The 26,715-nt window shown below is 49.2% G+C and overlaps 1 protein-coding gene across 1 annotated transcript in view; it reads left to right on the top strand.

Moving 5' to 3' along the window:
* ACSF2 (acyl-CoA synthetase family member 2) overlaps positions 1-26,715 on the top strand; it is a 795,127-nt gene that overhangs the window by 266,451 nt on the left and 501,961 nt on the right. The window contains exon 5 of the mRNA XM_078654457.1: positions 12,614-12,732. Within this exon, the coding sequence (XP_078510583.1) occupies positions 12,614-12,732 (119 nt within the window). The remainder of the gene's footprint in view (positions 1-12,613; positions 12,733-26,715) is intronic.

Raw genomic sequence — 26,715 nt, 5'->3', positions numbered from 1 at the left:
CCCTCCCTGTCTTGGAGGCCACGTTGGTTGCCGCACCGGCTGCACTCCCTTGCAAACGACCGCTACTGGGGAGAGGGTGCTTGTGGCCTGGTGCTGACCGCTTAGGAGGGTGGCCGCTGTTGATTGAAGGCCCTGTCTGTGGCTTCTGCGGCTCCTGCCGGGGAGTTTCTGGAGAGGTGAGCGCTACAGGCCACGTGCTGTGATCAGTCAGTCGGGATGTCCAACGCGCTGCGCAAGGGGAGGCCCGGGAAGGATGGCGCCCCCAAGAACTCTCAGCAGCCGGCCTCACCGGGGGCTAGTGGGTCTTCGAAGCAGTCGGACGACGAGGCGCCCGCTACTAAGGCCTTCATGACGGAGCTTTTTGCCTCCATTAAAGAGGACATTTCTGACCTCAGATCGCAATTGGCGTCAGACCTTCGGGAGGTAAGAAGAGATGTGGATGGGATCGGCGAACGTGTGGCAGCGCTGGAGGACCGCGATTTGAGTTTGGCGAATGATGTTCACCAGCTGCAACAAGACATTATCCGCCTCACGGAACAGAATTTGGACTTGCAAACACACACGGAGGACTTGGAGAACCGCTCCAGGCGGAACAACATCCGCATCAAAGCGGTGCCGTGGGGCGGAGAGGCGGGGGACCTCCGTGAATATGTTCAGGCCCTGTTCGTGCAGATCCTGGATGATGAGGGCGTGCAGGAAGTGAGGATGGACCGGGTGCACAGAGTGGGGCTGCCCAGGCGAGGGGGGGGCCCACCTCCGGATATTCTCGCCTGTGTGCACGACTATCAGCTGAAGGAGCGTATCTTACGGCAGGCTAGGACCATCTCTTCCCTGCAGTTTAGAGACCACCGTCCGCTCCTTTACCAGGATCTGGCTGCGTCGACTCTTCGGAAGCGGAGGGAGTTCCGTCCGGTGACCACCTTCCTGCGGGAGAACAACATCTCTTACTCTTGGGGACACCCATTCCGGATCATCTTCCGATGGCAGAACCGACTGGCGCAGCTGAGCTCTTTGCAGGCGGCGGCCGAGCTTTTGGGACTGGAGGATGTGACGTCCACTCAGGAGAATCGCTCCTCGCCATCCAGGAGGAGGCGTCGCTCTTCCTCCTGGCACAGAGTCGGTCCTTCCCCGGATCGGGGGCGGCCGGATCGCACAGCTAGGGTGCAGGAGAGGGTTGCTGCTGTGGCGTCGGTGGCCTCCGCCACCTTGGTGGACTCTCAGGAGAGCTCTGGTGCGGCATGACCCCTTTATCGCTGATGGCGTCGGAGGGGCTCTGACCTCTTAGGTTCCGGGGTCTATTGTACTTTGGTGAAGACACCCCGGACCGTGGCCCTGGGAGATCATCTTGAGGTCTCTCAACCCCCTCCCAGTGACTTCATGGTGCGCTGCACTGTTCTGGGACGCTTCGTTCAAGTCACGATGAGTATCGTTCTTATTGTTACTGTTTTGGGTTTCGTTCTTCATTGTTCTTTCTTTCTGTGTGGGGTGGGGAAGGGGTCGGGTGGGATGGTGGTGGTGTGTGCCTGCTGGGTGTGTGTGGTGTTGTCTCCTCTAGAGGCGTTATTCTTTGGCTTCTGCTGCTGGTGCCACCTCTCCGGCTCAGCCGCTGTTTTTGGTCTGATCATGGCCTCTGTGCTTGCTATGGGCCACTTTGACATGGGTCTCCTGGGGCTGGAGGGGGGGCTGTGGGATGGTTCCCGGGGGGGGGGAGGTCGACCTGGCCGTTGCTGTTCCCGCTTCCGCTAAGTTCCTTTCCTTATGACATGTTTAGTCCCCAGATACGGGTTGGTTCTGTGCCGCTGACTGGGGGGGGTCTGGGTGCGGGTAGGGGTCCAGGAGAGGTGTTTGTAGAGGGCTCGGGGGTTCCTTTCCATCATGCCAGTTAGTATAGGGTCTTGGAACGTTAAAGGTCTCAACTCACCTCAGAAGCGGCAGAGGGTGTGGAAGTATGTGATGGATCATCAGCTGGATGTTGTGGGGCTTCAGGAGACGCATTTGGCGCGCAGGGACGAGCTACGTCTCAAGCATAAGGCATATCCCCTTATATATAGGTCTTCGGCATCAACGAAACATAGAGGGGTGGCGCTCCTCTTTCGCGCTGCATTGCACTTCCAACCCGTAGAGGTGCGGCATGATAAGGATGGCCGCTGGCTGATGGTGAAAGGGCTTGTTCAGGGGCGACTGTGTTCCTTTGTAGTGGTGTATCTTCCTAATGCTGGTCAGAATAAGTTTCTCCAAGAATTATTACAGAAAGTGGGAGACTTTGCTGAAGGTCACTTGTTCCTCCTGGGGGACTTCAACTTGGTATGGGACAAGTCGGTGGATAGCTCTGGGATTCATAGGGCTGAGGCAGGGGTTTTTTCAGCATCTACGCAGCAGAAGGTGGGGGAGTTGGGATTGGTGGATGGTTGGCGCTTCTATCACCCCACTGCCAGGGATTACACTTACTTCTCTCACGTACATCACTCCTACTCCCGCCTGGATCACATTTTTATCAGTCAGGCCCTTAAGGGAGATGTCCTGGATTCTACCATTCTTCCGCTTTCGGTATCGGACCACAGCTTGCTGGTGCTTAGCCTCCGTTGGTCGTCGACGGGCGGAGGGCAGAGGAAATGGTATTTTCCGGCCTCGGTGATCAGGGATGATGCCTCCAATAAATCCTTGCGGGCGGCCATCAGGGAGTTCTTTGAGCTTAATCCTGCTGTTGATACGTCGGTCGCTAACACCTGGGATGCATTTAAGGCTTCCAATAGGGGCACCTGTTTGGGCCTTAATGCACATCTTAATAGGGAGCGGCGTAAAGACCGGGAGGCTCTGGAATCAGAAGTGGCTCGCCTCGAACAGGCTCATAAGCTCAATCCCTCGAGGATAACCCTCCGACCACTGACTGCGGTGCGGGGGAAATTGAGGGCTCATTATAACAACAGGGCCGAGCTCACGATGCTGAGGCTGGGGCGACAGTCTTACTCCGGAGGGAACAAGGTGGGACGGCACTTGGCACGTCAATTGCGAGATAGGAGGGAACGCGAATATATTGGAGGGATACGGGATGAAGCGGGTGTATTACACCACAGGGATGAAGCGAAGGCAGCTATTTTTGGACGCTTCTATGCGGACCTCTATGCGGGAGACAGGCTCGCCGCGGAGGCCCAGAGGGAGTTCCTGAAGCGTCTGCCCCTCCCCCGGATTTCCACCGAGTGGAACGGGTTACTGGATGCGCCAATTACTAGGGAGGAAGTGCTCGAGGCCATTAAGGGATTGAAGTTACACAAGGCGCCTGGGCCGGATGGCTATACGGCGGTTTTCTATAAAACTTACGCCTCCGAACTATGTGACTTCTTAACTTCCCTTTTTAATGACATGGCCGTGTCCGGCTCCTCGGCCGGCTCCCTGGCGGAGGCGGTGATTACTGTTCTGCCGAAACCGGGGAAGGATCTCGCCCATTGTGCGTCGTTCCGCCCCATAGCACTACTTAATGTAGACGCTAAATTATACTCAACGATTCTGGCGCATAGATTGCAGGATCTGATGCCTGCGATCATACATCCGGATCAATCCGGTTTCATCAAGGGGCGCCAGACTCACGATAACACTCGCAGGGTGGTTCACTTACTTGAGAAGGCTGACAGGTTCCGCATCCCGGCTGTGCTGGTGGGGTTGGATGCCGAAAAGGCCTTTGACAGAGTGGATTGGGGCTTCCTATTTAACACGCTGTCAGCCTTCGGGTTCTCGGAAACATTCATCACTATGGTGAGGGCCAATTTCAGCTGCCCGAGGTCTAGGGTAACAGTGAACGGGCATATGTCGGAGTTTTTCCCGCACTCCCGGGGCACCAGGCAGGGGTGCCCCCTTTCCCCGCTCCTGTTCGCCTTAAGTATTGAACCCTTAGCGTTGGCGGTACGTGAGCATGAGGGGATTCGGGGTATTCCGTTCACGGGAGAGCAACATAAAATCTCGCTCTTCGCGGATGATATTTTGTTGTCGGTAGCGGAACCGGAGCGCTCACTGCCGTGCCTTCGGGAGGTCCTGCTGGCCTATGAGGCAGTGGCAGGATTCAGGGTTAACTATGACAAGTCTCATATCTTGAATCTTACTCTCTCTCATGAGGAAATGGAGCGAGTGAGGCTTTTGACTCCTTTGGCCTGGGCGGATGGTTCACTGGTCTACCTGGGGGTTCACCTGACTCCGACGGTCGGCGGGCTCTTTTCGGCCAATTTCCCACCCTTGTTAGCAAAGACCCGAGCTGAGTTGGATAGGTGGAAACCTAAATTTATATCCTGGCTGGGCAGGATCCATGCCGTTAAGATGGTTCTCCTCCCCAAATACCTATACTTATTTCAAGCCTTACCTATCCCTCTCCATACCGAATTATTTCGGCGTCTTCGGACTCAGTTATTGCGATTTGTGTGGCAGGGGGGTCGGGCGCGTCTTTCATTTACGGTGTTGCGGCAACCGAGATCCGAGGGAGGAGTGGGACTTCCTGATCTGCAGCTTTACTATAAGGCGGCGCAATTGAGAGTGCTGGTGGAGTGGTCGCAGCAAATGTCGGAGAAACATTGGCTGCATATGGACCGGAGCGTGGCTGGTAGATCGATCTGGGACTTGGCGTGGAAACCCAAGAAGGACCGTCCGTTGAACGCCTATATCAGTACTCCTACGGGCACCACACTGAAGGTTTGGGACTCCTTAGCGGCGGATGAGCGGTGGACTACCTTCCCCTCGCCATTTACGCCTATACACTTTAATCCAGCTTTCCCGCCAGCGCTTCGGGAGGGGGCCTTTGATGCCTGGAGGGAAGGAGGCTGCAGGGCGCTGACTCATCTGTTTCATGGGCGGGCGCCCCTCACCTTTGCTAACTGCATGAGGGATTATGGGATCTCCCCTGCTGAACGATTCCATCACTTACAACTGCATCACTGGGCCACTATGCCCGGGATAATGGAGGCGGCGACGAGACCTCCGTCGCCTTTCGAGGCTTTCATTTTGCGGTCCACTGTTATGAAGGGAGTCATCTCCTTCTTATACCGGCTCTTGCTTAAATCGGCGGTGACACCTAGACACCGCTACATGGGCCAGTGGGAGGTCATGTTAGGGAGAGACATCTCCGACACGGAATGGTCGGCCTTGTGGCGGGACATGACGGCGTTTAATCACTCGCTGCACTTGAGGGAAGCTCACCTCAAGACGCTCATGCAGTGGTATATGTGCCCAACTCGGCTTCACCGCATCTATCCGGCTACATCCGACCTGTGCTGGAGGGGTTGTGGACTCCTCGGGGACTTCCGCCACATCTGGTGGGACTGTCCAGTGATTAGGCCATATTGGGAGGAGATTCTCTCACATATCAGGGACATCCTTCACTACCCCATAGAGGACGATATTGCCTCTGTTCTGTTGGGACTGCGTGAACCCGGTCTTGAATATCAAACCCGGGCCGACAAGAAGATTTTATGGCTTTGTCTGGGCGCTGCTAAGCTTACGCTGGCTGCTGCTTGGAAACGGAAAGAGGCACCTGCAATATCTCTGTGGCACGCACGACTCTGGAAGCTTCTAAGCATGGAAAGAATGGCGGACATCTTCCGGGGTAACTTTAAGAACTTTCAGTTTCAATGGGGCCCCTTGGTTGCCTTCTTGTCCAAAGGTCTGCCCTCAGCTGTGTGTCCTGCATCCTTATGGTCGCTGCATCTCTTTCAGGTTTAGTTTGGAGGACGAATGTGTGTGTATGAGTGTTGGGGTCACCGCCATGGGGGGGAGGGGGTGGGGGGGAATTGTTACCTTCTCGTTCTGGTTATTCTGGGTACTTACTGCTCCCTGCTGGGTCCCCAGCCGTTTGGCTGTGATGTACTGCACATTGGATTGATGACCCTTCTCCTGGGCGTCCGCCTCGACCGCTATTGACGCGGGCTTCACCGACCCACTGGGCACTGGCTGTAATCACATGGCGTGGACTTGTTCTGTCATAGGTGGGGACACAGCTCTGATTCGATGTCCTTGCAGGGCGAAATGTGTAACACCTATTTAACCCTTTGTGTTCTTTGTTTTACTTAAACATGCAAAAATAAAAAATTTACAAAAAAAAAACAAAAAAAAACTAGACAAGGATGTCCTCCTACAGGGAACACACTTAATGGGTAATCATAATAGGTTCCTGGGCGACATGCTTATGCTCGGGTGTATCCTGCGGAATATGCCGGGGGAGCAAGGGGCATCGCTATAATCCTGCACAGTTCCTTCCCCCTGGTCCCATCTGTAGTCTCCCCTTATCCACTGGGCCGCTTCATCACTCTCACTGGTACCCTAGAGGGGCAAATGTGGTCTATCGTCAGTGCATACATTCCCTTTGTGGTGATTGACTCTTCGCTGACCGCCCTACAAGCTCTAATTGCACTACTGCCCATTGAAACTTTTATACTCGATGGTGATTTTAATGCTATGATGAACCCGACTCTAGACGCCCTTATGGGTAGGTCAACCACTAAAGGGACTCCGCTTAAGACATGAGTCCATCTCCCATAGGCATTGGAGAGAATGGCACATAGACAACCAACAATTTACCTTCTTCTCTCACTCCTCTTTTTCCCACATAGACTACTTCTTTATTCCTGCCACAGGGCTACTAGGTGTGAGAGAGGTGACCATCCTCCCACGCAGATTAATCCCTAGTGGAACAGCACCTCGGGGCAGGGAGGTCGGCCGTCCAGGGCGATTGGTGCCAGAATTCATGGTGGCTCAAAGATGAGCCCTTCATCCGAGACATAGTATCTACATTCTTTCAGACCAATGTTGGCTCATTAGACTCCACGGCCACCATTGGGGAGGCATTTAAGGCAGTGACTCATAGGCACATTAAATCTTTTATTACCGGCATAAGAAAAGAATAGCAGCAGGCGGCAGCTGAGCTTGAAGTGAACTTCACAAACATAGAAAACGTCATCCCTCTCGATGGCGGTACAGAGGACACATTGCAACAATTAGCTGTGGCAGAGGAGGACTTGAGACAAATCCGATTGAACACAGCCAAGCACAATTGGTAGGCGGGCCAATATTGTATCTATGAGGGCTGCATCCTATATTGGTGACTTTAGACCTGCAGTCCATGGTGATTCCATTTGTACATTGTAGCAATGGTCAGCTGGTCTCAGAGGCCAGTTTCATTGCTGAGGGATTTGCGGTATATTACTCTTCGCTGTACACACTTGACGCAGTTCATGAGAGGGGCCACTGTTGTTTTCATCCACAAACTGGAAAAATATCTCACTGACTGCACTTCTTACCAACCGATCTCCCTGATCAATATAGAGACTAAAATCTATACGCGAGTGCTGCTTGTCGTCCATTCCTTTATCAGACCTGACCAAAACGGCTTTATGTCAAAATGCACGACTAGGCACTGCATTCGTCACCTGCAGCTCATCATTGCCAAACTGAGTAGATGCCGGAGAGAACAACCATGGCCTTAATGGATTTTGAAAAGAAAAAGCTTTTGAATCTACCCATTTGCCATTCATTCTACATATCCTCCATAGGAAGAACTTTGGATGTCGGTTCTTAAAATTAATCCAAGTTCTTTTCTCTAAGTCCTGGACGTGGGTCTAGGTCAATGGCACTCTTTCTTCTCCATTCCCAATTGAGATAGGTAGGATAGTACTCTCTTCCCCTCTCCTCTTGGCACCTGTGGTCGGACCACTAGCAGAATGGATCCGTCAAAATGTACAACTATCGGGTAGCCAGTGGGATCCCACGCACAGGAGGATCAGGTGTCCCTCAATTCTAACAACCTTTTGGTCTTTGTGCAGAGACCGGAGCAATCCATCCCCAGATTCCTAGACTTATTGTGTTTGTACGGAGAGGCCTCTGGCCAGCACGAGAGCCATATTAAATCTTTGTCGCAGAGCTTTACCACACTGTTGCTTCCACCTGGTCCCTTACACTGAGAGATGGACCCTTTAAATACCTGGGAATACATTTAGTCACAGACCTACCACAATCCTGGAATCTCAACATTGCAATGTACTGCATACCATACACGCAGAGATCACAGTGTGGGATAAACTCCCTCTATAGATTATGGGTCGAAGGGATTTGTTTAAAATGGTGACTTTGCCTCAATTTTTGTATGTGCTTCAAAATGTCCCCTACACCATACCCTCACCCTCTTCAGCAAAATAATTTGTTACCTGAAAAATACCTCTGGCTAAATGCACAGCCCCGAGTCTCGCTCACTAAATGCATGCAAGCCGCATTCGATGGTGGGTTGGGGATCCTGGCCATGCACCTGTATTACTGGGCATCACAACTGGTGATAATCAATGAGTGGATATTTGTGAACCGGGACAACCTGTCCGAATGCCTCGATCAGGACTCCCTATGAATCTGGGATTTGAAGGGGATGCTTTATGGTTTATCGGTTCACAAGGGGGTACCAGAGCCAACTCAAACCCTCATGATTTTCTGGCACAATTCCCTTAAATGTATTTAATGGCATAAGTCCATCACCAATTAGCCCCGCCCCCCTGTGGCGGTGCTCCTGGCTTCCTTAGGTGTTGAAAATTGAAGGTTTCAATGCTCTGGATTGATTGATTGGCTTCTCAAAATTAGGGGATGTCTGGTCCTCAAATCACATCAAGGCATTCAACACACTGACCATGGAATGTCAGCTACACAAAATTCAATTCTTCCAGTACTTACAGCTCCGACACACCCTGGCACCATATAACCCTCTTCTGAAACAAGTGCCAGAGTTTAGTGCAAGGTGATGATGTAACTGCAGGGAGATAAAGGGATCTCCTGTGTCTATTGGACACTAGTGGTAAATACACCAGGTTCTCTTATGCCTATAGGAAACTGGCATCAAAATATGAGTTCACTGACAGAAGTGGAGTGACAAGAATCCAAAATGGCCTCCAGGTGTCTGACGATATCTGTTAACCTAAGACTAATCCAGTTGAAATGTTTCCATCGGGTATATTATGACCCAAATAAGTTATGGCGGATGGGAAAGAAAAAAGACGACCTCTGCACAAGTTGCCAAGCAGAGTACGTTGGGTTCTGTCACTTGATATGGGATTGCACCCTCATTGCCACATATTGGATTGCTATACATGACATTTTTAGCAGAATAGTAGGTTATACACTGACTCCATACCTAAGCATGCTATTTTAGGTATCGAAGAGTTGGAAGCTTTCTCGATGAGCATCCGCTGCTTAGTATTTAATGGCTTCATAGTGACAAAACGTGGCATTACTCGATGCTAGATTGCACCTGCTTCCCCCTCCACCCCCCCTTCAAGATAGCTGTAAGAACTCCGGAGATGAACAGATGTGCAGCACTCAAGAAATCAGTCTATACCGCTCATGGTTGCCCTAAGAAAAACCTCAAGGTGTGGGACCATCTTCACAAAATGTACCCGGACTGGGGATGATCAGGACTGGGTTGTGCATGTTTTCTGTAAGACTTGATGTGCTACTTGAGCTGTATATTGTCAACTATGCTGTTATAAAAGCAAATAAAAAGAAATCTATAAAAAAGGTTTTTTTGGGGGGTTTTTGCGGGTCCATATAGACAAACCACAACCAACTCCTCATAGTGCCGTTCATATCCACTTTGTGAAATACTTTACTACCACAATCAGTATTCTAAAATTACTTTCTCAGCTTCCAGGACCCTAAAAACGCATCATCACACCTTATGGCTGCACCTCTTCCATACATACATTCAAAGTTATTTCTAATCATCTCATGGGTTGATTATGTGTCCCATCTAGTCTGATGTGTAAGACTGGTTGTTGACTTTCCCGTTGCTGACCACTTTCCATAACTCTCTGGTTCATCCACCCCTGGCTTAGACTTTCTTTATCTGTTCACAAAAGAAGGGGTTCTGCAAGCAGATTGCAGCCTTCATTGGTAGGTTGACCGGTTATTTTGATATTTCTCACTCCGGTTAGTATTATTTCCACAAGCAGTGTTAGGCTACCATGAGGTGCATTGTAGCTCTTTGCAGAAAAACGAATTAGATACCAAATAACTAAAAATTTGAAATTACTTTGATATTATGAAACCCATGAGGTAGGGAAGTGGATTCTGCAAAAGATGAAAGTTTTAAATGTATATGAAACATGAATTCCCTTTTCCACACTTGCTCGAAAAGCATTCAGACAATTCTCGTTAAACACCGGAATGAAAATGCCTGCGTGTGCCCCGTTGGACATTTATCAATCTATTAAATGAAAGTAGGTGCCTTCATTCATAACCTGTTCACCTCACACCGTGCAAGCATGGCCTCAGGGTATTGGTAACTTAGAGACGCAAAGTCAGACGTGTCAGAGTGCGTTTAATCTTTCTTGTAAGAATGTTATTCAAAAGAAAACTAATTACCAATACGAAAGACTTAACCCACATATAGAATACTGCATTCTTTCTTTATTAAGAAGGAAATATCACATTCTCAGCTGCGAGATTGTTTTTGCCAAGCATGACGTTCACTGCGTCGCTGAGTTTGGGGGAGGCCTCTTTTCCTGCCTCTCCTGCCAGGCTGCCCCGGGCCACCGAAGGGGGCCACCTAAGAGGGCGGCCACCCTTAGTGCCACAGGATGGCCCAGACCCCTTTGAGCGGTCTAGTGTGGGGACCAGGGTTCCCCAGTGACGTACTTCCGGCGGGAGAGGGGCTGTCCGCGGCTATATGGCCTGGGGTCGCAGGCCTGGTGCCCTCTTTGCCCCTCGATCGGCCACGCGGACAGGAACCTCTCCCCTTTGACCAGACGGCCGTTTCTGCCTGTACGCTGTTTTCCCTCCCTACCGCTAACCCGGCTGGCGGACAGCAGGGGGGGGGGACTTATTTAATACAATTTTGTTTTGTGTTGCAGGCGGAGTTACAGGGCGATCCAACGCTGGAAGGTACAGAAGGGTACCCTCTACAGGAGCACCGAAAGGGTGCAAGAGCAAATTATCCCCAGCGAGATCCCCGGTGGGATCCTGGAGGAGTGACGGCACCCTGTTAGTCCTTCGGGCGGTTGTGGACCTGAGCGACCGGGGGTTGCCTGCAACGCTCCGCCCCTCCCTAGGGGGGAGGGTCGTGAGTAAGGGGTGGACTGGAGGTCCGCCGGTGGGAGCAAATTATCCCCAGCGAGATCCCCGGTGGGATCCTGGAGGAGTGACGGCACCCCGTTAGTCCTTCGGGCGGTTGTGGACCTGAGCAACCGGGGGTTGCCTGCAACGCTCCGCCCCTCCCTAGGGGGGAGGGTCGTGAGTAAGGGGTGCACTGGAGGTCCGCCGGTGGGAGGGGCTAGCCCTTCCCCCAAATTGACAACACCCCACTGTGAACACCACAGGGGGTTTATGGCTCATCAGGTGGGCAGGTGGCGAGAGGCGGCCTTATCCTGGATCGCCCGTAAGATAACCCAACATGTTGGCATAATGTTTATGCAAATAAAGCTGCAACAACTTTCTCCAACAAAAACATTGTGTGGTGTCTGTTATTTGGGAAGTTGTTGTGAGCGGTCTGGGGTATGGGCTGATGTCGGCACTATATCCCAGTACAGCACCCCGCTGCCAGGTCTGCAGGGCAGGATTAGCAGTAGATTTAAGGTGGACCCAGAGTCGGACTTGGTGCTGGTCTCTCTGCCTCTCTCTCTCATTCCTACCAGAGCTCTCTCCTGAACTCTCATCTTTACAACTATTCTGCAGCATTCCAAATCTCAGGTTTATTATGCATTTTTATATAGCGCGGACTTTACCCGAAGGTGTCAGAGCGCTTTACAATAGAACCAGTTACATTACATAAGGACTTCAGAGTACATGAATTACATAAGAGATACGAAACAGATAAACTCTCAATTCAAAAAGAATGGCAGTAAGTACATAAGATACAGAGTTACATATATATAAGTTGCAAATTCACTCAATTACATTTCAAGAAAAGTTGAAGACTTAAAGTGGCTGTTTGTAGAGTGCTGTTTGTTTGGATGGTGAATCACCTCGCCACAGGCTGATGACGCTGAGAACCTATATGTATAAGGCTGCATGGGCGGGATTGCAAAGGAGAGAAAACGGAAGGTGTGTGGACGCTACTTACAGCCGACGCCACTCTGTGAGAGCTGAGCATGCTCTGACTGACTCTTCTGACTGAGTGGGAGATTTCTGCTGGGTGCAGAGGGGCCACAAATGTTTTCTGGTGTCACAGTCTGCCAGCCTGAAGGATGGTTAGTTAACTGATGGTCACGAATGAATGAATGCATGTGTGCTTGCACATATGACGCACACAAGCAGAAACACCCACTCTACTGTGGCAAGTGCGCCTCACCCTTCTGAAGAAAGTCTATGCATTGGTCAGAGACACTGCAGCATTTAGGCTCTGTGGACTCTTGAGCCCAGAGGCCCAACTGAGCAGCACTTACTGCAGAAGTCTTGCTTAGCAAACACAGAGGCTGCCAGGGTCGCTAATGTGCATGTATGTCACATGTAGGTCTGCTCACAGTGTCTCAATATGTTGCAGTGTTGCTTATAAGCTGTTCTTTCTCTGTCCATGTTCATCTCATCGGCTGGCATTGAGTTTGCCCTTTTCCCTCACTATGTTCCATTATTCTCATTCTATCCACACTTTTCCCGCTTCTCGTAGGTTGGCTGTAAAGGTGTGGTGTTCCAATCACACTTTAAAACTAAGAATTACTATGATCTTCTGCTGCGTCTCTGCCCTGAACTAGAGCAATCAAGTGCTGGAGAACTGAAGAGCTCAAGGTAAGTGTCTTGATGGTGGCCTGGTTGCATCGTGGTGCGGGATCGGTGCCCAGGGGTCTCCTTCAGCCATGGCTCTAGTGTTCTCGACAACATGGAAGTGGTCTATGGAATCTGCTAAGTCTCAAGATCTAAGTTTATGAGAAACCTAAAGAGGGAATGTAGTTACCGTGTAAATAGTGGGTTTATTCAAGATTGCTTTTATTGGCCTGGCCTGGTGTATCAGAGACCGCAGTCGAATGATGGCCATCGCCCTGATTAGCATAGACAGAGAACCTGAGGTAGGCTGGTGGGCACGACTTGATGTAACAAAAACACTGATTGATCTTCCTACCACAGTGTATCTGTTTCAAGACCGTTGTTTTAAACCCCGCCCTTAATGTGGGCACTCCCAGATCGCTTTCCTAAACCTCAATGGGCTACTAGCTTCCCCTATTCGGAGAAAAGGAAAATGGGCAGGTGTATCTCACCCATCTCTGTAGCGACCTAGGCACGTCTAGATTTAGCGAGTTGTGAGTCGGACAACTTGTCCTTGTCTGCAGGGGTTGTTGGTAGTTTGGCAGCCCCTTACCCTGATCCCTGAAAGCAGTAGCGACACTGCAATTGGTGTTTATAATGATTAGTTATTTATTGTGGTTTTATTGTGTACAATCAGCACACAGACCTTGTGCACATTAATCATAAGATCTATTATTATTATTTCAGCAACCATCAAATAAAACAAAATGAATATTAGAAAAACCCAAAGCATTTTATGCTGCACAATCCTAATTTCTTTAGTAAGTAATCTAAACCCTACCTATATTATTGGCAGCCCCTGAAATAAGGTTTTGTTTGAATTATTAGCGTGATCTTTTTCTCTAGTATGCCAATCCATGTATTTTCCCTGCATACCGCTCTCACCCTCCAACATTCTACCGAAGCTGCCAGTCAATGTGTCTATTTCTCCTAAATGCTTAGGTATCTTTATACCTTATTCCTCAATGCTTCTCTATCGAGAGAGGATGGGGAGTTATATTGCTGAGTGAACAAAGCCTCAGTTAGTGACATATCCCAAAGTTAGGCACTTGTATGAAAACACACTTCTTTTCACCCTAGTTCTATGCTTAGCTTCTCAACCTTGTAATGTTGTATGTTGTATGTAATATGAATGGATGCAGCTTCCTAAACAGCAGAAAGGTCAAGTTTCTCTTTCCTTCATTTTCGTATTTTTTTGTTAGTACAACTGTCAGCCTGTTTATGAAATAATATATAGATTTCGCTCACCCAGCAATAATCACAGTTCCAAATATTAGTTTCCTAGGCCCTAAACCTTAGGTACACTCCCTAAAGGATTAGTGTGGACATGTTTGCCACACAAGTAGGCTTCATTTGTATGTAAAATGCACAGGTTTTCGAAAAAAACTGTGTTGCTTTACGCTAAGACATTGCAAAGCAAATTTGCTACTCCTTTTTAGGTCGAGCCTGTCCCATTCCGCAGGAATGGATAGGATCGAATTCATGTCGGCAAAATCCTCTTCAAAATAAGGGGTTTCAGCCCGGCGTTTTCTTGCAGTTCACGTGAACATGCACGAGCATTCACGGCCAGGGCTTCTCCTCCCCTAGCAGCACTCCTCCCACACCAGCAACTCCCCCCTCCCACACCAGCACCTCCCCTCTCTCTCCCCGCAAACACAGCCTTGCCGTAGCAGCACTCCTCCCACACCAGCACCTCCCCCCGCCCACACCAGCACCTCCCCTCTCTCTCCCCGCAAACACAGCCTTCCTTTCATTTCTCCTCCCCCTCCCCAGCCAGCTTCCCCCAGGCCGTGTTCCCTCAGATATGCTATTGCATATCGTTTGCTACCTCTTGTATTTTGTTGCTCTTGATACTTGCACAACTGTCACTATTGTCTCATGTAACGTAACATTTACTTTTGTAACATGCTCACTTGTAATTTTGGCTTCATGTATCTAAAAACGCCTCCCTCGCGCTCCTTTCTCCCTCTCTCCCGCTGCCTAGTCCTCCCACCCCCTCCCTCTCCAGCGCGCGCTCCACCCGCATCTGCCTGCTGCTCCCCCGCCCACCCCCCCCCACTCACCCAACCAGCAATGCCGAGAAGCTTGTTTCCTCTAAGAACATATCGTTTGCTACCTCAAGGCCGTGTTCCCTCAGATATGCTATTGCATATCGTTTGCTACCTCTTGTATTTTGTTGCTCTTGATACTTGCACAACTGTCACTATTGTCTCATGTAACGTAACGTTTGCTTTTGTAACATGCTCACTTGTAATTTTGGCTTCATGTATCTAAAATCGCCTCCCTCGCGCTCCTTTCTCCCTCTCTCCCGCTGCCTAGTCCTCCCACCCCCTCCCTCTCCAGCGCGCGCTCCACTCGCATCTGCCTGCTGCTCCCCCATCCCCCCAACCAGCAATTCACACACAGCAACGCCACTCACACACAGCAACGCCACTCACACACGCAACGCAACTCATCCACGCAACCCCACTCATCGACGCAACCCCACTCATCGACGCAACGCCACTCACACACGCAACGCCACTCACACAAGCAACGCCACTCACACACGCAATGCCACTCACACACGCAACGCCACTCACTCACACAACGCCACTCACACACGCAACGCCACTCACACACGCAACGCTACTCACACACGCAACGCCACTCACACGCAACGCCACTCACACACGCAACGCCACTCACACACACAATGCCACTCACACACGCAACGCCACTCACACACGCAATGCCACTCACACACGCAACGCCACTCACACACGCAACGCCACTCACACACACAACGCCACTCACACATGCAACGCCACTCACACGCAACGTCACTCACACGCAACGGCGCTCACACACGCAACGCCACTCACACACGCAACGCCACTCACACATGCAATGCCACTCACACATGCAACGCCACTCACACACGCAACGCCACTCACACACGCAACGCCACTCACACACGCAACGCCACTCACACACGCAACGCCACTCACACACGCAACGCCACTCACACATGCAATGCCACTCACACATGCAACGCCACTCACACACGCAACGCCACTCACACACGCAACGCCACTCACACACGCAACGCCACTCACACACGCAACGCCACTCACACACGCAACGCCACGCACACACGCAATGCCACTCACACACGCAACGCCACTCACACATGCAACGCCACTCACACATGCAACACCACTCACATGCAACACCACTCACACACGCAACGCCACTCACACACGCAACGCCACTCACACACGCAACGCCACTCACACACGCAATGCCACTCACACACGCAACGCCACTCACACACGCAACGCCACTCACACACGCAACGCCACTCACACACACAATGCCACTCACACACGCAATGCCACTCACACATGCAACGCCACTCACCCACGCAACGCAACTCACCCACGCAACCCCACTCACCCATGCAACCCCACTCACCCACGCAACCCCACTCACCCACGCAACGCCACTCACACACGCAACGCCACTCACACACGCAACGCCACTCACACACGCAACGCCACTCACACACGCAACGCCACTCACACACCCAACGCCACTCACACACGCAACGCCACTCACACACGCAACGCCACTCACACACGCAACGCCACTCACACACGCAACGCCACTCACACACGCAACGCCACTCACACACGCAACTCATCCACGCAACCCCACTCATCCACGCAACTCCACTCATCGACGCAACCCCACTCAACGACGCAACGCCACTCACACACGCAGCGCCACTCACACACGCAACGCCACTCACACACGCAACGCCACTCACACACGCAACGCCACTCACACACGCAACCTCACTCACCCACGCAACCCCACTCACCCACGCAACGCCACTCACACACGCAACGCCACTCACACACGCAACGCCACTCACACGCAACGCCACTCACACACGCAACGCCACTCACACACGCAACGCCACTCACACACGCAACGCCACTCACACACGCAACGCCACTCACACACGCAACGCCACTCACACACGCAACGCCACTCACACACGCAACGCCACTCACACACGCAACGCCACTCACACACGCAACCTCACTCACCCACGCAACCTCACTCACCCACGCAACCCCACTCACACACGCAACGCCACTCACACACGCAACGCCACTCACACATGCAACGCCACTCACACACGCAACGCCACTCACACACGCAACGCCACTCATACACGCAACGCCACTCACACACGCAACGCCACTCACACACGCAACGCCACTCAGACACGCAACGCCACTCACACACGCAACGCCACTCACACACGCAACGCCACTCACACACGCAACGCCACTCACACACGCAACGCCACTCACACACGCAACGCCACTCACACACGCAACTCATCCACGCAACCCCACTCATCCACACAACGCCACTCACACACGCAACGCCACTCACACATGCAACGCCACTCACACATGCAACGCCACTCACACATGCAACGCCACTCACACACGCAACGCCACTCACACACGCAACGCCACTCACACACGCAACGCCACTCACACATGCAACGCCACTCACACACGCAACGCCACTCACACGCAACGCCACTCACACACGCAACGCCACTCACACACGCAACGCCACTCACACACGCAACGCCACTCACACACGCAACACCACTCACACACGCAACGCCACTCACACATGCAACGCCACTCACACACGCAACGCCACTCACCCACGCAACGCCACTCACCCACGCAACCCCACTCACCCACGCAACCCCACTCACCCACGCAACCCCACTCACCCACGCAACGCCACTCACACACGCAACGCCACTCACACACGCAACGCCACTCACACACGCAACGCCACTCACACACGCAACGCCACTCACACACGCAACACCACTCACACACGCAACGCCACTCACACACACAACGCCACTCACACACACAACGCCACTCACACACACAACGCCACTCACACACGCAACGCCACTCACACACGCAACGCCACTCACACACGCAACGCCACTCACACACGCAACGCCACTCACACACGCAACTCATCCACGCAACCCCACTCACACACGCAACGCCACTCACACACGCAACGCCACTCACACATGCAACGCCACTCACACATGCAACGCCACTCACACACGCAACGCCACTCACACACGCAATGCCACTCCCACACGCAACGCCACTCACACACGCAATGCCACTCACATACGCAACGCCACTCACACACGCAACGCCACTCACACACACAACGCCACTCACACACGCAACGCCACTCACACATGCAACGCCACTCACACACGCAACGCCACTCACACGCAACGCCACTCACACACGCAACGCCACTCACACACGCAACGCCACTCACACACGCAACGCCACTCACACACGCAACACCACTCACACACGCAACGCCACTCACACACGCAACGCCACTCACACACGCAACGCCACTCACCCACGCATCGCAACTCACCCACGCAACCCCACTCACCCACGCAACCCCACTCACCCACGCAACCCAACTCACCCACGCAACGCCACTCACACACGCAACGCCACTCACACACGCAACACCACTCACACACGCAACGCCACTCACACACGCAACGCCACTCACACACGCAATGCCACTCACACACGCAACGCCACTCACACACGCAACGCCACTCACACACGCAACGCCACTCACACACACAACGCCACTCACACACGCAACGCCACTCATCATATTGTGCTGCAAAACTAAATACTTATAAGGTCCCACAAGCGAGACCTATTGGCAATGCCAATGCTTGTTTATGTTTAGAATGCTTTATTGAGATAATAAACAAAGTAAAACATCAGTACAAAGTCATGTAGCATGAAAATAGAAGTAATATATATATGACTACAAGGCTAATAAAACCCTGTGAAGGAAAAACATAGAGTAAATGCATTTTTTTTTAAAATTTAAATGAAAACGAAAAGAAGAGTAAGAAAAGTGAGGGGCAGAAAAAGGGGGAGGGGAATACATCGGAAAGTATAACAATTAAGCAGAACAATGAGAAACAATTAGCATTGTAATTTTTTTTTCTTCTTCTTTTTTTAATAAAAGAGAAAAATTGGTATCATATATACAAGAGAAATCAAGTAGCCAACCTGGAAAGAAAAGAGGTTAGTGGTGACCACAACAAGTCATTTTTGATCAACACAGGTCAACAAGTTTTTTTTTATCAACAGAGGTAGTGAAGTGGCAAGGGCACGATCATGCCTGTGATGGCACCAAGCTTGATACAACATTTTAGAGGTATCCATCCAATTAGTGGTGATAATCTGAAAGGAAATAGCTAAAAACAAATCAATAAACCTACATTACTCTGGGCTTCCCAAATAGGCGTAGATCTACCCAAAAAAACATGTACAATATTAAAAGAAAAGTTGATAGATAATATTTCATTCAAGTTCAACCATATACGAGACCAGAAAGATTTAACCAAAGGGCAGTGGAAGAACATATGAAGAAATTCACTGCTCTCGTGGGAACAAGCCCAACATTTTTTGAAATTTAACAATTTGAATTTGTGCAGGTCAGTAGTGGTGAAAAAAAGTCTATTATAAAAATAATATAAAGTCTGAGTTGTACTAGCTGAGCATGAGGAAGTATGGATTTGTGACCAGATGGAGTCCCATGTTTGAAATGAAAAATCCTGGGCCAAGTCCTTCTCCCATAAAAGTTCTAAATTGGATTTGGTTGTAGCATCAACAAACTGGCATTATATCTTGTATATAGTGAATATGTCTCTTTACCCCGCAGTCTTTCTTCCCGCAGGGAATCACAACGCGGTTGTGATTCCGCATACCATTACTTACGGCTTGCGGAGGGGGGATGCTGGATGTTGGAATAGTATAATTTACTATTCCAACTCCAGTCAGTGCCGACACTAGGGATGGTGTTGGATATTAAATCTAACACCTTCCCCACCCCCCGCAAGTTGTTGTTCCAACTTGCGGAGTAATGGTATGCGGAATCACAACGCGGTCGTGGTAACGACCGCATTGTGATTCCATGCGGGGAGATAGTTTCGGGGTAAACGTTGTTTACCGTATATAGCAGCTGCTTTAAATTGGGTAAATAATCATGTGGGGGGAGGAGACCTGGTCAGATGTATCAAAGGACCAACCCTGGGAAAAGAGACGAAGCAGAGACTCCCTAAACAGAGAAAAATGAAGGGCATGTATGAAGGTAATACCATAAGACTTTTGGATATCCAAAAAGTCCATGAAGGACCTGTCCTTCAACAAATGGTCAAGTGTAATGATGCCTTCGTCAATCCATTCCTTCCAGAATAGAGCTCTGTTGTTAATCTTGGAATGTTTATTATACCAGACTGGAGTGCGTGAAAGTTTGTCTGCAGAGGAGAGATGCGTTCTAAGCAGAGAGGTTGCAAGTGCTTTGGAATGAGTAATGGTAGGTGAAGAGAAACACTTCAGGGGTTGGGCTAAGTGGGAAGCTGTGATAAAGGAAAACGGTTTGTATTGAGCTTCTTCTAACGAGCTCCAGACTGTTAAAGGTGTATGTGTGGATTTGGTTAAAACGGTCCATATTTGTTTCAGGGTGAATGCAGAATGGTAATGCCTGAGATTGGGAAAATTGACTTCTTCTAACTCTTTGTGTTGTTGGAGAGGAGAAAGTGAAATGCTTGCCTTGTGATTGTTCCAAAGCAATTTGGTCAAGGAGCGATTGGTGGTACTAAAAAAGGAAAGTGGGAGGGAGACCGGAAGCATAGAAAGATAAAAATTGATAATTGGAAGGAGCATCATTTTAATTGTAGCTAATCTACCCACCAGGATAAGAATAGTGGGGACCAGCTTTCAGTAAGAGCAGAGAGCTTTTTAAGTATGTCAGCTTATGTCAGTATGTTATTAGCATAAAGAATGCTTAAGCATTTGATACTTTTGTAATTCCATTCGAAAGCTGTGTCGTGAAACATATAGGAAAGGCAGTGCTTATTTAAAGGCATGACTTCGGATTATCGATATTCAATCTATAGCCGGAAACTATAGAGTAATCTTTTAACAAGGAGAAGAATGCCGGTTAGAAGTAGACGGATTGGAGATATATAACAAAATATCGTCTGCATATGCAGTAAATATGATGTTGATATTTTTAAATTGGAGACCTGTAGAGTGTGGTGAGTGTCTAAGTTTCCCCAGAAAGGGTTCTAAATCAAGAATAAATAAGAGTGGGGAGAGAGGACATCCCTGCCTAGCCCCCCTAAGGAGTGGGAAATATTTTGATTGACAACCATTCACCCAAATAGAGGTAGAGGGGGCAGAGTATAACTGGATGTATTTAATAATAGGAGGGCTGAAGCCATGCCATTTCAATGCACCAAATATAAATTCCCAATTTACCCTTTCAAATGCTTTCTCAGAATCTAATGTAATGGCAGTGACAGGTGAATCCATTTTAGAAGTCAGGTGGATAATATTAAGGAAGGTTCTCGAATTATCCATGATAGATCATCCTTTGACAAACCCTGATTGGTATATATTGAAAAGGTCTGGGATTACCTTATTAATGCAGAGAGCAAGTAATTTAGCAACAATTTTACAATCTGTAATTATCAGGGAAATAGGCCTGTAATTTTTACAAAGATAGGTATCTTCATCTTTTTTAGGGATCAGACAGAGTATTGCCTGGGTGAAAGATCCTCATAATTCGCCAGTAGTAAGAAACTGATTTATCAATGAGAATAACTGAGGGATCAGAAGTTGTTTAAAATGAAGAAAAAATCGAACAATGAAGCCATCTGGGCCAGGTGTTTTATCTTTGGGCAAAAGGTTGATGGCATCAGAGATTTCTTGTTGCAAGTTGGGAACATTCAAGATGTGAGATCAATGCGGTTCTCATGGGATTTGGGAATCAGTTTGATCAGGAGAAGGGGTGGATTCTGGGGTGGAGAGAGAAGTATAGTATTCAGTGAAGCAATCAAGAATCTTAGCATCTGTAATATGCCGAACGCCAGAATTATCTTTAATGACCACAATTTTGGATTTATATTTTTTGATTTTAAGATGGTTGGCCAAAGATCTACCTGCCTTATTCTGCCCACCATACATTTTAGCATTGCATTTGAGGAGATTATTACAAGCAGAATCCCAAGATTGTTTATTGTATTGCATTTTTGCTTTGATAAGATTTGACAATGTATCAGGGCAATTGGTGGTCAAGCATTTATGTTCTAGAGATTTAATTTGCTTTAGGATGGATGTTGTCAACGAGTGCTTTCTTTTTTTTTCCGGGACACATAGTCAATTATGTAGCCCCTGGCAGTAGCTTTAAAGGTATCCCAAATAAAGAGGTATTGAAAAGCGGAGGAGAGATTATTGTTAAAGAATTCCTGTATAAAAAGCGTGAATTGTTCGACAAATTGAGAATCTAGGGGGTGTTGCCGCGCCCTTACCTGAGGACCCAGAGCGCCGGGTGCACCAGAGGACCAACGTCGCAGCCAGTCTCCCGCCGCCGCACTCACAGTCTCTTGAGTGCCGCCGCCGCCGTGTGGAGAGCTGTATTGGTGGGACTACAATTCCCAGCACCCTCAGCGGCCGAAAGCCGCGAAACGCAATTTCGCGCCAGGAGGCGCATAAAGAGCAGCGCCACTCCCGGAAGAGCGGGGGTGTTTGTTAAATCTAAGGGGGTGTTGCCGCGCCCTTACCTGAGGACCCAGAGCGCCGGGTGCACCAGAGGACCAACGTCGCAGCCAGTCTCCCGCCGCCGCACTCACAGTGTCTCGAGTGCCGCCGCCGCCGCGTGGAGAGCTGCATTGGTGGGACTACAATTCCCAGCACCCTCAGCGGCCGGAAGCCGCGAAACGCAATTTCGCGCCAGGAGGCGCATAAAGAGCAGTGCCACTCCCCGCCCGGGACAAGGGCGGGACAGACTAAGACAGTCATAGACAGGAAGAGGCAGGGCTGGGCCATAAACTCTGGCCAAACTGTGTCGGGACTACTGGAGACCTAAGGTATTTGCATCCAGAAAATTGGTCACACGATATCCTGTTATTGCAACCACCCTGTTTAGCTGCGGAATTATATTCTGCTCCTGTATTACTACTCTAGGCAACAGGACAAATCATGCCAAGTGTTTCTAAGGAGAAATTCATATCGGGGGTAGGCCCTATTGACAATTACCTGGTGAAGATGGTAAATAAAATAAACAGTGATAGGAGAGCCTCTTTAGGTAGGGGTAGTCCACCAAATTCTGCTCAAGATCCCTTGATCCCTCTGGAGATTTCCCCAGACGTTGCTACCCCAATTTTGACCAAACAGTGGCTACCACGGTGGTTGCCCAGATTCACACTGAGCCTCCCCCTGTAGATTTAAACATAGGAAGTGATGACAATGAAGAAGTACTGCCCATTACTAGACCTGTCAGAAACAACAAAGTAAAAGGGGGGGTAAGCATCCAAAAAAAAGGGCAGTTACCCAGTTACCAACAAAGCTCAACACTGGTGAGTCTAGTATAGTACAGGAAGAAAGCACTATGACCAATAATAAATTAAGTTCAGACCAATTCGCCCAATTACTTCGCTCCTTAGAAGCCACGTTCGAAGCAAAATTAGTACAGTATGTCCAACCCCTAGTGTGTAAACTTGACAGTGTAACTGCCGAATTAAAGAGGCTAGGAGAATTGATATCTAAACAACCAACAGTGGCTGATAGTACTAAGTTGGTTGGAAAAGGCTCTGGAGGGAAAGAGAAGGAAGCTATAGCTGAGATCCAGCGGCAACCTGTCCCGCATACAATAAGAACTGATTCAGCAATAGATGCATGTTCCACTGCAAGGAATGTAGTCAAACATACAACTACAGGGCCTGAAGTTACAGCTAGCAACAACTCCGTGAGGAGAAGTAAATTTATAAACCTTCCTCCTGAATGTAACCCCTATGTAGTTGTATTAACTAATGTTCCGCCTCACGATATGCACCCAGTCCAGACACCCGAGGAATCGCATGACTCCCTCAAAAATAAAACTGTGTCATGGTTAAACAGGAAGTGCGGTTTTCCTATAAAATTTGCCCCTGATATTATAACAACTAGAAGGGCAAACTGGATCGGGCCCACTAGAAAGAACTGCAATGGGGACTGCATAGTCGTAAATTTCAGACACCCACAACACGTGGCTACAGTTCTGTTAAGGGCAGCCTCCATGACGCACGATGCAAATAGTATTGGTGTGCGACCTCTTGGCTTCTTTTATAATCACCTCGCTAGAGCGTCCCAATATAGCACGAGTAAGAGACCTTATACACCTGTTATGGCTCAGACACCAGGCTCTTTGCAGGGTCCCGGAGGAGAAAATTATTTTAAATATGGTCGAAATATCGTCACAAATAACAGATTTGACGCACTTTCTGGTTTAGATCTGTGTGATTGACGAGAGGCCTGTGAGGGACCAGGTGAAGAGTCTCCCCCAGACCTGGTTCCTTTGGTATCTGATCACCCTACACTGACTCCTGTCATCCCTCACTGTAACCCCGTAACAAAGTATAATGGTGAGGGGGAAACGGTTAAGATGTTGAGTTGGAACGTTGCTGGTCTGCGTTCTAAGAGAGAGGATAGCAACTGGTCAAATTTTGTTAAACAACATGATATTGTGGCTCTCCAAGAGACATGGGATAGGGACTGTGACTTTTGGATAGATGGTTATACCTCGTATTTTGTTCCTGCATTGAGATCGTTAGCAGGGAGAGATAGAGGGGGCCTTGTGCTATTAGTATCTGTGAATATGAGGGGAAAAGTGAAAAGGGTAGATTGTGCTTCTCACAATTTTCTTATCCTAGAATTAAGATTAACAGATAATACCAAACTGATTCTTGTGAATTGCTATAACTCCCAGCAAGGGGACTCTCCAAATGAACATTTGGCTTGGTTGACAGACTTTTTAAATACTTATAATGCAAAGCAAACCACTTTTTGCCAATATATTTTGTTGGGCGATTTTAACGTGCATTTATGTAGTCAGAATTGTCTTTTAATTGATAATGATGGGCCAGATTTCACATCCCCGCAGCATTTCGAGCATACCCACAAGGGGGAAGCTTTGGAGAGACTCCTGTCCACAAACGATTTGTTTGAAGCAGGGTTTTCTGATAAAAGTACTCGTATTGCCACGTATGTAGGCAGGGATTGCGAAACAATAATTGACTACATATTTCTTTCTTCAGGGCTCTTAAAATATGTAATCTTTTATAATGCTATACCTTCGTCTTTTAGTGACCATAATCCAGTGGTGATTGAGCTGGTAGATGGGTTTTTTCTTTTAAATAAAACTGTTCTGCCACAGGCTGTAGCGGAGGTTAAGGCAAAAGACCAGGGGAGGAGGCTAAATTGGAGTAAAGTTGTGCCCGAGGAGTTCTTCAATACCATTACTATTAAGGCAGCACATGATTTAAACATATGTGGGAATGTCCTCTCTAGCGGGGAGGAAGTAATAACTTCATATGAAGCCATTTGTACCCAGGTGGCTAAGGAACTTACTACTAAAAGTGGACCAGCAAAAAACAAACCGGTAATGGGCTGGTTCGACCACAAATGTACTAAAACCCATAACCTCCTTAAAAAAGCTCTTCAGGAGCAACCCAGGAATAAAGCTCGGGTTGCCCAGCTCAGAAGAGAGTACTCTAGAACTGTACAAGAAAGGAAAAATGAAATTAAACAGGATGCATGGGCTGAGCTTATGGATAAAGCAACCCTAAAAGATAGTGCAAAGTTTTGGTCCATTATTAATACTCCCCTGTTTTCTTGTTCTCAAAACAATGTTCTAGAAGTAAATATAGCAGAGGAGGACTGGTTGAAGCACTTCGAAAAAATGTATGGAAGTCACTTATCGCTGGAAATTTTTGTGGCCCCAGCCTCGGAACCTCCTGTTACGCCAGTAAGGTTTCATTTAGCCAACCTTCACGAAGGCATGAAAGAAGTAGCCGAATGGATGAAACAGAGCCGCCTAAAACTCAATTCAGACAAAACGGAGGTACTCATCCTAGGCTCTTCCCCCTCAGCTTGGGACGACTCCTGGTGGCCTTCCGCACTGGGCACAGCACCAACACCCACAGACCATGCACGTAACCTTGGCTTCATCCTAGATTCCTCTCTCTCGATGTTCAGACAAGTCAACGCCGTCTCGTCTTCCTGCTTTAATGCACTTCGCATTCTCAAAAAGATCTTCCGCTGGATCCCCCTCGAGACAAGAAAGACTGTCACCCACGCACTGGTCACGAGTCGACTGGATTACGGCAACACACTCTACGCCGGAATCACGGCAAAATTACAGAAAAAACTCCAGCGCATCCAAAACGTGTCGGCGAGACTCATATTAGACATCCCGCGCCAAGATCACATCACCAAACATCTGAAGGACCTCCACTGGCTTCCTGTTAACAAAAGAATGACTTTCCGCCTTCTCACCCACGCACACAAAGCACTCCACAATCTAGGACCCGAATGTCTCAACACTCGACTCTCCTTCTACAAACCCACCCGTCAACTTAGATCGTCTAATCATGCCCTCGCCACAGTCCCGCGCATCCGGAAATCCACCATGGGTGGCAGATCCTTCTCCTACCTGGCTGCCAAGACATGGAACTCACTCCCCACTCACCTCCGCCTTACTCAGAACAACACCTCCTTCAGAAAAGAACTTAAAACGTGGCTTTTCGACAAATAATGAACCCTTCCCCTAGCGCCTTGAGACCCTCTGGGTGAGTAGTGCGCTTTACAAATGTCAGAACTTGAACTTGAACTATGGTCTCGATCAATAATAATCCCAGTGTTTAAGAAGGGTCAAAGAGGTGACCCCAGATGCTATAGGCCTATATCCTTGCTAGATTCCTCTATAAAAATCTTGGGGAAGGTTATCTTAGCAAGGATAACTGGGTGGGCCTCGGACAATAAT

Source organism: Lissotriton helveticus, chromosome 7 (genome assembly GCF_964261635.1).
Source record: "Lissotriton helveticus chromosome 7, aLisHel1.1, whole genome shotgun sequence".
NCBI lineage: Eukaryota > Metazoa > Chordata > Amphibia > Caudata > Salamandridae > Lissotriton > Lissotriton helveticus.
Note: the sequence above shows the minus strand (reverse complement) of the source record. Positions and strands in the feature narration are given on the sequence as shown.